Source organism: Electrona antarctica (assembly GCF_951216825.1).
Source record: "Electrona antarctica genome assembly, chromosome: 9".
Taxonomy (NCBI): Eukaryota; Metazoa; Chordata; class Actinopteri; order Myctophiformes; family Myctophidae; genus Electrona; species Electrona antarctica.
The window spans coordinates 22,032,638-22,044,983 of NC_136790.1; the positions used below are offsets into that span (position 1 = coordinate 22,032,638).

A 12,346-nucleotide genomic window follows, 5' to 3' on the forward strand; every position below is an offset into this window, starting at 1 on the left:
TAGGCATCAAACTCTTTTAACCACATTTTAGCATCACTATCCTGGGAAGATTGCAGATCTGCAAGCTGTGACATGTTGTGAGCTTGTAGCTTGGCTATTTTGTGATTTGTTGTAGAGGGGAAGTGACCCCTGGGGGACCCTGGTCAATGAAGTGTATTTAGGGTTTAAGTGGTTAAAATAACATGTCATTGTACTCAGACGGACTCCTTAACCACTTTAACCCTATTCTGCATCCCTATTCTGGGGGGAATATTTGCCAAATAATAGCCGATCTATAAACTGACAACGCAGCGCAATGCATTATGAGCTTGTAGATCGGTTATTTTTGGCGAAGAGATGTGTAGAAGAAAGTGAGTGCTTTACTGCCTTTTGTGGGATGCAAAGAGGACCAAGTGCAGAGTTCCAGTTTACTAAGTATAGACTAAGGGTTTTTTAAGATAAGTGTAATTGTCTTTTTTGTGTCTGTTCTCTTCCCTCTGCTTAGATTTTCTTCCACATTTGTCATGTTTTTGTTTTCTTCGCTCTGTCTCTCTCTCTCTCTCTCTCTCCCCCCCCTCTCAGTTTTTCCAGAGGGCCCAGATGCAGACTGCACGGCCCACTATCCAGACCAACGCGCCCTCCTTACGGCCTGGACAACAGAACCCCACGGCGGCGGTCTATCCCCCTAATCAACCCATTATGATGACCATGGCCCCCATGCCTTTCCCTTCCCCACAGGCTCCACAGTACTACATCCAACAGGTGAGACCAAGGTCTACGTCATTTGAAACAATTAATTGAATACTCAATAAATTGATCAACAAAATCGGATTGCGTTTTGGCAGTGAAACAATTGGTTTAACAAAACAACATAAATGTATACAACTTAACATATTCCATAAAATGAAAAAAATGTACTGTTTTGAATGCTGCGTAAACATTTTAAGTAATTTCAACATGTTTGCTTTCAGATAGCTTGTGTATAATAATTGGCAGTATATTCAATTATAATAATAATAATGGTCTCTGCAACTCTCGTGGGGTTAAATATAGATCCTGACAGTAGTTAATGTTAAAGCTACAATCCTAGACTTATTTTACTGAATAAAACATTGTAACCAATCTGTATGGTTCTATGTTAAATCAACATCTAACACAGTGGGCAGACTGGGCACTGCCACTGACTGGTTGACAATGTCAATCAAATTATTTGAAGCAGAGGAAGAACTGGATTGGACACTAGAAGTGTTGACATCGTTATTGTAATTTGGACATCATTGCAATTACCTTTTCTCCTTTTGGAGACATACAAATAACGGATTGCAACTTTAAGACTCACTTTCTAGTTTTTCCTCTGTAATTTAATGTGCAAGCGGCCAAGCGCTCGAGGGCTAATTCTATTTCATTTCATTTAATTCCCAGTTGTGGTTCTGCAAACACATTGTATTTCTACAAGCTTTTTATTTGGTTACTTAAGCATTGCAGACACATTCCTTTCCAACATTAGAACCATACTTCTTTGTGTTATAGTGGGAAATTAGTCTAAATTATACTTTAATCAAATATCTTTCTTTCTTTAGTTGTTGCGGTAATTAGCTTGCTGTGGTTCCACCATAGAGTATATAAAAGGATAGAGACTGATCTGGCGCGAAGCTCCGCCCCCTCCGCTATTCATGTCAGTGGAAGTTGCTCAGTGGCGTTTTGAAGCACCCGGAAGGACCGTCTCAAAACGTCTACTTCCGCATTGGACCACCAAATTTTGGTGGTCCAATGCGGAAGTGCAACCGAGTGCTCAATGTTAAAGCCCAGCTGCACGGGGTTTCCCAGTCATGAATCCACAGGTCCGCCTGTAGTCCCTCCTCTTACCACTAGGGCCCAGTGCTTCAACGTTGGAGTGCCTCACTGGCCCCTTGGGTTCCACCCCACTGTGGAATGAATGCAGAAGAAACACTGGAGTCTGGTTACAAGTTGCAGGGCTCAGATTCAGCCCATTTACTAGACATACACAGAATAATACTACACTGAGACAGTCTTTCTTAGAAATAGGAGGCCTCCTCCTCCAAATTGGTTAAGGTTTGTGTTGGGTGGCATGCCACGCTACTTCATTATACTGCATTATATTACAAAATTGTTAAATTTTGATCAAATATCTTGTCCAAATTTGTCAAAAAACATGTCCAAATTTGATCTCGTATAGATCAAATTTGGAGTATCAGGTGAGAAAATGTAAATTTGTAGAATGCCACAAATTAAGACGAAAGTTTAAAAAAAGGGACAAGAGTGTACTGACAAAAGCTACAAATCACCATGATGGAATCAAAGATGTGAAAAATACTACACCTAAAAGTCCCACCAGGGTATGAGCAGAATTTCAAATGTGAAACATCTGGCAACTGTAGAGTGCTCACCATTCGTATGTACTTAGTGAAATATTTGTCCTCTCTCTTTACAGTATCGCCACAGCACTCCCTATGTGGGCCCTCCACAACAGTATTCAGTACAGCCCCCCGGGCCCGGAACGTTCTACCCTGGACCTGGGCCAGGGGAGTACCCTGCCCCATATCGTGAGTCATCTATCCAACACACGCACGCATGCACCACATAGTATCCCTACACCCATCCATCCATCCATCTTCAACCGCTTATCTGTAGTCGGGTCGCGGGGGCAACAGCTCCACCAGACTTCCCTCTCCAGAGCAACATTAGTGACTTCCTCCTGGGGGATTCCGAGACGTTCCCCGGGGTCTCCTCCCAGTGGGATGTGCGTCGAGGACCTCCCTAGGGAGCCGCCCGAGAGGCATCCTAACCAAATGCCCGAACCACCTAAGCTGGCTCCTTTCCAGGCGAAGGAGCAGCGGTTCTACTCCGAGTCTCTCTCGTGTGACTGAACTTCTCACCCTATCTCTAAGGGAGATGCCAGCCACCCGCCGAAGAAAACTCATTTCGGCCGCTTGTATTCGCAACCTTATTCTTTCGGTCATGACCCACACTTCATGACCATAGGTGAGAGTAGGAACGAAGATTGCTCGGTAAACAGAGAGCTTTGCCTTCTGGCTCAACTCTCTTCCCTACACCCATGACACATTGAAATAAGAATTCCAAATACAACAGCACCAAACACAACCAATTAGCATGTGGCCTTGTCTGGCTCCTGAAGGGGGAGCTTGACATTGCGGTTTGTGTTATTGTTTTACTAAAATGTGGTTTGTTTGTTATTTCTTTCTCTCTCCTCTTTCCTGTATTGTCTTCCCCCAGATCCCCTCAGGTACCACGCGCCTGTCTCACCCTCTGTCCCTGCTCCAGTTCAGGCAGCCGGTCCCCAATACTACCCAGGAGTAGGACAGACTGTGTACCCACCTTCACCTCCCATCATAGTGCCTACACCACAGCAACCTCCGCCGGCCATGAAGCGTGAGAAGAAGACAGTGAGTACCTTAGTAGTTTTGTTTGTCACACAGAGTAGAAGGCATGATTCGACTAGAATAAGAAAAATGTTCCCCCTCAAATCTCAAAATGTCCAGCAAAAGTCCCTGCCTTCAGTTGTCTTTTTTTTAATTTTTTTTGTACATTTGTTCTATACTATTTTACATCACACTACATAATCCTAATGTTATCCAAGCTATATTCCTATAGCTTGGATATGTTGCCTTTGAGATCCTTCAATTGGACAACGTTTTTTTTTAAAACTACCCTCTGTGTGTGGACCTTAAGAATAATTATCCTATAACCAGCAAGATGCAACTTAAATTAGTAACACATTTCTTCATTTGGTGTTTTGGATGAATTATTGACAGTTTTATGGATTACAAATTGTTATTTTTGGTAATCCCTTTCTCCTGTCTCTTTTAATTCTCGGTAATCCCTTTCTCCTGTCTCTTTGAATTCTCCTGTCAGACAAATTATTTTGGCCTTGCTTTCTTATCTCAGCCAGGCCGTAGATCTGTCTGTGTGTGTTTCTGTCTTGTTGGGTTTAATGAAAAGTACTAACACTTTGAGTGCCACCTGGTGGACAAAAGTGGTAGCGCTTGGGTGCCACGTGATTTTACTATGACGCGCGGCCATCTTGAATGCTAGTAGCAATAGCGCCAATGCTAGCCAGCTAAGGCAACGTCCATCCTTTCTCCAGAAAACGCCAATATTCCAATCGCGATGGCCGCAAAATCAGAAATGACCTCCGAACATAGCCGATCTGATCAAAACCACGGACAGCGGCGTATTTTCTGAGGAAACGGCGTTGAAAGACCATGGCTAATACGGTTGCGTGTGCTGAAACGGTGCAGGCGAGGCCCTAGCAACTGTACCTAGCAACCGGATCCATTAAAAAATAATCACACCCGTATGAAGTGAGGGGCGCTCTTATCATCATACATTATCTTATTCTGGCCAATCACAATTTGCGTCCTCACTTTTCCGTCTTCACTTTTGTCTTCAATGAAAGCTGGGCATAGGAGCGGCTAGCGCCCCTCAAAATGGAAAACAGCGAGGCATTCTAATATCGATATAAAGCTCACAAAGTGTGTAGATGCTTAGGACAGGGTCGCACCGGGACTATGGCACTTTAGTGAGGTGTGTTATAGATGCTTAGGACAGGGTCGCACCGGGACTATGGCGCTTTAGTGTATAGATGCTTAGGACAGGGTCGCACCGGGACTATGGCGCTTTAGTGTATAGATGCTTAGGACAGGGTCGCACCGGGACTATGGCACTTTAGTGAGGTGTGTTATAGATGCTTAGGACAGGGTCGCACCGGGACTATGGCACTTTAGTGAGGTGTGTTATAGATGCTTAGGACAGGGTTGCACCGGGACTATGGCGCCCTAGTGAGGTGTGTTTCTCTATGCTTAGGACAGGGTCGCACCGGGACTATGGCGCCCTAGTGAAGTGTGTTTCTCTATGCTTAGGACAGGCTCGCACCGGGACTATGGCGCCCTAGTGAGGTGTGTTTCTCTATGCTTAGGACAGGGTCGCACCGGGACTATGGCGCCCTAGTGAAGTGTGTTTCTCTATGCTTAGGACAGGGTCGCACCGGGACTGTGGCGCCCTAGTGAGGTGTGTTTCTCTGTAGATGCTTAGGACAGGGTTGCACCGGGACTATGGCGCCCTAGTGAGGTGTGTTTCTCTATGCTTAGGACAGGGTCGCACCGGGACTATGGCGCTTTAGTGAGGTGTGTTTCTCTATGCTTAGGACAGGGTCGCACCGGGACTATGGCGCCCTAGTGAGGTGTGTTTCTCTATGCTTAGGACAGGGTCGCACCGGGACTATGGCGCCCTAGTGAGGTGTGTTTCTCTGTAGATGCTTAGGACAGGGTCGCACCGGGACTATGGCGCCCTAGTGAGGTGTGTTTCTCTGTAGATGCTTAGGACAGGGTTGCACCGGGACTATGGCGCCCTAGTGAGGTGTGTTTCTCTGTAGATGCTTAGGACAGGGTCGCACCGGGACTATGGCGCCCTAGTGAGGTGTGTTTCTCTATGCTTAGGACAGGGTCGCACCGGGACTATGGCGCCCTAGTGAGGTGTGTTTCTCTGTAGATGCTTAGGACAGGGTCGCACCGGGACTATGGCGCCCTAGTGAGGTGTGTTTCTCTATGCTTAGGACAGGGTCGCACCGGGACTATGGCGCCCTAGTGAGGTGTGTTTCTCTATGCTTAGGACAGGGTCGCACCGGGACTATGGCGCCCTAGTGAGGTGTGTTTCTCTATGCTTAGGACAGGGTCGCACCGGGACTATGGCGCCCTAGTGAGGTGTGTTTCTCTATGCTTAGGACAGGGTCGCACCGGGACTATGGCGCTTTAGTGAGGTGTGTTTCTCTATGCTTAGGACAGGGTCGCACCGGGACTATGGCGCCCTAGTGAGGTGTGTTTCTCTATGCTTAGGACAGGGTCGCACCGGGACTATGGCGCCCTAGTGAGGTGTGTTTCTCTATGCTTAGGACAGGGTCGCACCGGGACTATGGCGCCCTAGTGAGGTGTGTTTCTCTATGCTTAGGACAGGGTCGCACCGGGACTATGGCGCTTTAGTGAGGTGTGTTTCTCTTTCGCGACATTGTCCTCCCAGATCCGTATCCGTGACCCCAACCAGGGCGGCAGGGACATCACAGAGGAGATCATGTCGGGGGGCACGGGGAGCCGGAATTCAACGCCCCCCGTCGGACGCCCCTCCTCCACCCCCACTCCACCACAGGTACACCTGCAGCCCTCTGTGTTTACACTAGAGATAAAAAAAAATGTCCTTCCCGACACCCATGCGTATCGGCCGATACAGAGTACCGATCCGATACTAGGGTGTAATTTAAAAATGATTCTAGGACAGCGACTCTCAAAGTGTGGTCCAGGGACTCTGGGTTACTTGAGGGGGCTCCAAATGGACCCATACAGGTCTGTACAAATGGAACCACATGGATGTGTAAGGATCCATTTTGTTCCATTTGTACACTCAGAGTTATGGGAGTGCTTGAAATGAAAAGGATTTGAGAACAACTGATCTAGGTATATATATATATATATATATATATATATATATATATATACACTCATATGATACCCGAATTTGAGGCAGTATCGGCAGCCAAATATTTGGGCATTGCAAATATTAATATATTATTAATTATACTGTCATAGTCCAGCTAGCTAGCTGCGTTCACGGTACGCACACACACCTTGTTTTATTCACACATACATTTCACTACACTACACTCTCCCATTGTAACTCAACTCACTCACTCACTCATACACGCACGCACGCACACACAAACCTCTTAGTCTACTTTACCAACCCAAAGTACGCCTACACAACTGCTAGAAAATCCATTATACCGGAGAGTGTCACTTAAAATCATGTGATGGAATATTACATTGGACTTATTTGGTAAGCCTTGTTGATTATGCAGAAATGCATTATTGCCTTGATGTGACATGACATTAAAGTGTTTTAAAGTGACTACAGTGCTAAAGTGGGCCAGTTTATGCCTTGATGTGACATGACATTAAAGTAGGTCAACAAGGCTCATTGAGCAAGCGTCATTTGTGACTGGTTAGTTACCTTTCTCCACAAAAACCTTTGAATACGATGGAAGACAGCCAAGTGATGACAACTTAACAATGATTACATGCTAAGCTTCATGCTAAGCTTCATGCTAAGCTTCTCTTTGATGTTACACACCATATTATGCACTGCAGTAACTTTCACAACCCAAAATCTAACGTATCTTACAGTCTTCCATCCTAATGATTCTTGTCATTTTAATATTGCAATATAATTGTGGCACATACACAGTATATGACATCCTTAATGCAAGCACACAAGCCACCAACGTTTTGTTCTCTGAGCCAGGGTCAGTCGGAGGTAAAGCGTTGTTGCTAATTCTCAGACAAACGCACTGCATAGAGCATAGTGCAGGGTTTCCTAATCGGGCAGCATCTGTACAGAGAAGCTGTGTTGTGTTGTCACTTGTCACATCGTATTAGGTCACACCAAGGAGGAGAGCAGATGCATATTAAGATATTTAAATGAGGCACTGCCCTGTCACAACTCCTCTGTTAAATGTATATTTATATGATGATGAACTTGCCGTACAGCTTTTATTTTTATTTTATTTTTTTATTATCTTCCACTTGTATCTCTCTTATCTTGCCCGCTTCTACCACTGTGTCTATCCTCCCCCTATCTTGTACGGTAGATTGTGTATGTTATTGTCCGCTGAATACTCCCATTCTCCTTCTACGGAATCCACGCCATATCTTTCCTAATCTGCCTATTCAGAAATGCTGATGACAAAAATATATAATTACTACGCTACAAGCCTATATGATGGATGTTACTTTGTTCTCTGTGGTACCATAATTGTCCCAGAGACTAAGTGTCATTTTCTCTGCTTGGGTTGGCAGAAATACTTTTTTCTCTAACATATAATGTTAAATGTCATCTTGACAAAATGAGCTGGCAACTGTGGATTCTGAAGAGGGATGTTGTTGTGATCTCTTCTCCCTGTGTCCTCCTTGGATGTTAACGGTGTCTTTCCTCTCTTTCTCTCTTTTTTTTGTCCCTTTTTTGTTTTTACAACTCTTTTATTTCCTTTCCTCTGTCACTCATTGTGCATCCTCCAACTCTTTCCTCTTCCTCCTTTCTCCTTTTTTCTTTCCCACCTATCTTTACTGGAAATTGATCTTCGCACTTTCTCTCATTTCTGTCATCTTGTCCTTAACGTTTTGCTCCTGCCAAAATCAACCCATACCCCACCGATCTGCTCCGTTTTCCTGCTTTCCTCTACGTTGGGCTTGTTATTTTTTGCTTGTGTGTGTGCGTGCATTTTTCTTGCCTGCATCTGCGACTGTTTGTCCGTGTCTTTCTGTGTTGCTAGTTTTTATGGCCGCACCCTCATTATCCTCACATTTTCTACCTCAAATCGCAGCAACAGCCGCCGGGTCGCAGCCAGACTCCAGAGCAGCAACCCCAACCTCCGTCTCGGCCTCCGTCTCGGCCTCAGTCACAGCCTCAGTCTCAGCCTCAGCCTCAGCCTCAGCAGTTCCATTCTGGATCCTACACCCTGGAGCCTCCACAGCCTCAGCCACCGCTACAGTCCCAGCAGCCCCCCAACACAGCCGGGGCTGCAGACAGCAAGCCTGGTCCAGGTCTGCCGTCTGCCCAAATCCCCACCCCTACCCCCCCCCCACCACCCCTCCCTTCTACCACTCATGACAGAAGCCCTATTTGGATGGGATTAGTTTGTCGAAAAACATCTGAGACGAAATTGCAAACGTAGGCAGGCTGTCGTTTCATGTACCCATTCGGAAGGCATAGAACTTTCAATAGTTTCTCTCCTATATTATGGAAGTGTTCCTAGTCTAGCGTACATAGACTGGAGCCTAGTATTCTCTGGACGTGTGCATGGTCATGTGATGGAAAAGAACAAGTAAGGTGGTCAAAAAATACTTGTGAAATGTCTGATAATCTCTGTTTGCATGTTATCATACAAAACCTTATATGTAAAAAACAAAAACAAAAAAAAACTTTATGGGATGTACAGGAAAACATTTATTTCAACATATTTATCATGAAAATACAATAATCATTGTGTTCATTGCTATTTCCAATCCTCGGTTTTCCCTCAAATAAGACCCCCAGCTGGCAAAAGCCCTTGTGAAATGATGTGGTTTTGGTCACAGAAGTCTCCCACAGAACGGAAGTTTGTTTTTGAAGAGAATACAAAATGTTACATTTTTCCGTCCTCCATCTTTGGCACGGTCTTGAAATCACTTGCGCAATCAAACAGCAGCAGCCCTGCTTCTGAGAATGTTCTTCAACAGCCTCTCATATTTTATTCTTTGAACAATTCAAAGAATAAGAAACACATGGAAATGTCTAATACCAGTGCCTTAAAGGGCCACTTCACCCCTTTTGCAACCAGAGCTTATTTTAATGATGTTTAGGACACAAGAAAGACTTTCCTGGGCGTTTTATGTGTGTAATATATATATATATATATATATTTTTAAATATTTTAGTCATGACGCCATATTCATGAAAATGTGGTCTCACTTCCGTCCTGGACTACAAAGTCACACATCCATGCAGCCTCTCCCCAAGGAGGGGAAGTGCACTAAAGCATTATGGGCATTGTAGGAATTCAGCTATCCAGTCAAACCCTAGTGAAACACAGACTTTTTTTTCCTGTCCATAGGGTGCACATTTCAAATTGTGCTACTGTTATCTACTACAAATACTATTAACATTGAGTGACTGTGATTTCTTCCAGTGGTGAAATGTCCCTTTAAGTCATAAGTCAAGTCGATGTAAATCACTGAATTTAACAGAGAACAATATTATTTAACACAAGTTGGACATGTATCATCAAGGCACAATATTTATATGAAAACAGATGTTGCTCAAATTCAACTTGATTTTTAGTTGTTGACATTTCAGCCAGGCAGAAGGCAGAGATTATGCTTCGCCCCTATGTGTGTCTGACTGACTGGCATGCCTTCAATCAACCACATGATAAGTGTCACATTTCTTATGCATGCTGCCCATGGGCTAAGAAAATCAATTCCCAGATATTTTTCAATTCAGCTGAATGGTGATGCTATAACAGCTGACTTCATGTTTTGGCATATAAATCTAACTAAAACCATAGGACGTAGACTGAAAAGATTTCCCATAGAAGTCAAGACATCACATAATCTCTGGAGATGTGATAAAAATGCATCATGCAGATTTGTGATGTTCCACGCCAGTAGACTCGCAAAGCCTCGCCCCATAATAAAGATTTTCCGCTGCTAGCTTGGCAACCGTTGCTAACCCTGAAGCTTCCTCGGATCGCGCTGGCTGCAACCCACTAATACAGTACTTGTGTTGGGAAACCACACCTTACAATTGTCTAGTTTACGTTAGTTTGTCAGCTGGCTGTCAGTCTTTGGATGCCTACTCTTAACAACTTTAATATTTTTAGGTTTTGGATGGAGATGGTGGGGGGGCCGCTTTCATTTGCATTACGCCGTCTCATGTTCCCAGTTTGGCCCTGTACAAACAAGTCAATAATAATCAGCATCCTTTGCAATAGCCTATTCCCCCGCTGGCCTGTGCCTTTTTAATAAACAAGCACAACCCCCCAAAACAATGTCCTCATATACACCACACATACACGTAAACGATGGAGGGAAGTAGCGGCGTGCCTCCTGGCAGAGTTGTGCTCCACTGAGTGCCCTTTTCTAGTTCAATGATATTGTTGTGATACTGACTGATTAACCCAGTATTTCTCATGCTGCACTGCTGTGAGTCTGATAAATAAGTGCATTGCTGAAAGAAAAGCTTCCACTTTAATTTGAACTATAAATCATGATGCAACGTCAGCAAAGCAGTCTGCCTTTCCCATAATTAAGCAGTGTATTTAGTCAACATTGTTCAGGGGTTTTTAGAAGATTTACACTTTTCTGGAGTTCCGTATATGCAGACTGCAGATCAACACTGGATATATCAGGGTGGGTCCTCTGGCAACATGGTCTGCATCTGTCTGTTTTGCCAACACTGGTCAGGCAGCCAGACACACTACAATACACTTGCATTTGAACCAAATAATTGTAGCCCGATCGTCAAACAGAACGTCTTAATCAAATTCTGTCTCTAAAAGTGGGTGGGGCGGTCATATATTAAGATAGAGATTGTATTTGCTGAAATATTCTATGGCTTTTTATTGAATGATGATCTACTGGTTCTAATTGAATTCTAAATGTATTTGCATATCTGTGTGCTTTGTTCTTGTAGACAACACACCGAAATCTGAGCCAGCTGCCCCAAAGTCTTCCTCGCCTGGGCTCGTGCCGCCAGAACCCCCAGTGGAGAGACGAGAGGCCAGGGTCCCTGTGACTGACCCCTCTCCCTCTCCTGCTGTTGAACCAGAGCTTCCCTGTCCAGACCCAGTGGCAGCCCCTGTTGCCCACCTGCTTCCCGCAGCCAACGCCAGCGAGCGTCGGCTGTCAGCGGGGGAGCCCGCTGTGTCTGCTGCACCCATGTCGTCTTCAGCCGGGGAGGCCAAGCCACCTCCGCTACCGCCACCCCAGACCCTCAACATGGACAAGCCTCTTCCAGAAGCCCCGTGTACACCGCCCGCTTCTCCAGCCCTGCCTCCACCCAAGGCCTTGAACGGGCTGGCGGATGCTGTGGTGTCTGAGCCTGACATCCCAGTGAAGGAACCGTCTCCTCTGGTCCCAGCTGTACAATCCCAGGCCCCGGCTGCTCCCACTCCTAGAGAGGCCCTCTCTGAGACTTTGCCCTCCGACGTGGGGCCGGAGGTACCCATTGCTGCTACCCTTGCTCTCGTAGCACCTGCGGTGGCCGTGGTGCCAGTCACCCTGACCGCTGGCCCTTCCCCGGCCATGCCGGCGCCTCCTCCCGGCCTTCCGCCTCTAGTGAAGGCCACAGCGGAGGTCAGTGAGCCCAGCAAGCCCTTAGACACTAAAGAGCTCCCCCTCAAAGCAGGGGTAGAGACTGACTGCAAAACAGAGCCCCAGCAACAAGCACTAACCAGGAAGAGTCCCACTACAGGTATCCAGTACTCGCTGTTTATTTTTTTGTTTTTGTGGCTTTCGCCTTTATTTTATATTTTTTTATAGAGGGACAGATAGTAGGCTGACAGGAGATGAGGAGAGAGATGGTGGGTGACATGTAGTAAAGGCCGTCTGGATCGGGAGTCGAACCCGCGGCACACTGCTAGACTGGATTGCCAGCCAAGGTGCCTGGACCGCTGAGTCACGGCCCAGGCCACCAGTACTCACTGTTGCATAGGAACAGACAGACATGTCTATTTAATAGAGATGGGTACAATTGGTAATGTTTTTTTTTAATTCTATATTGTTTCAGAAATGGTGCATCAAAA

The 12,346-nt window shown here is 45.6% G+C and overlaps 1 protein-coding gene across 8 annotated transcripts in view; it reads left to right on the forward strand.

The window, feature by feature from the left end:
- Nucleotides 1-12,346, forward strand: part of eif4g3a (eukaryotic translation initiation factor 4 gamma, 3a) — a 90,503-nt gene that overhangs the window by 37,076 nt on the left and 41,081 nt on the right. For 5 of the 8 annotated variants that reach the window (XM_079511202.1, XM_079511200.1, XM_079511201.1 and 2 more), the window contains 6 exons: nt 562-741; nt 2,432-2,543; nt 3,235-3,404; nt 6,025-6,159; nt 8,387-8,606; nt 11,236-12,015. In XM_079511202.1, coding sequence (XP_079367328.1) covers nt 562-741; nt 2,432-2,543; nt 3,235-3,404; nt 6,025-6,159; nt 8,387-8,606; nt 11,236-12,015 — 1,597 coding nt within the window. The remainder of the gene's footprint in view (nt 1-561; nt 742-2,431; nt 2,544-3,234; nt 3,405-6,024; nt 6,160-8,386; nt 8,607-11,235; nt 12,016-12,346) is intronic. The other 3 variants (XM_079511203.1, XM_079511205.1, XM_079511207.1) reach the window with 1 other exon arrangement.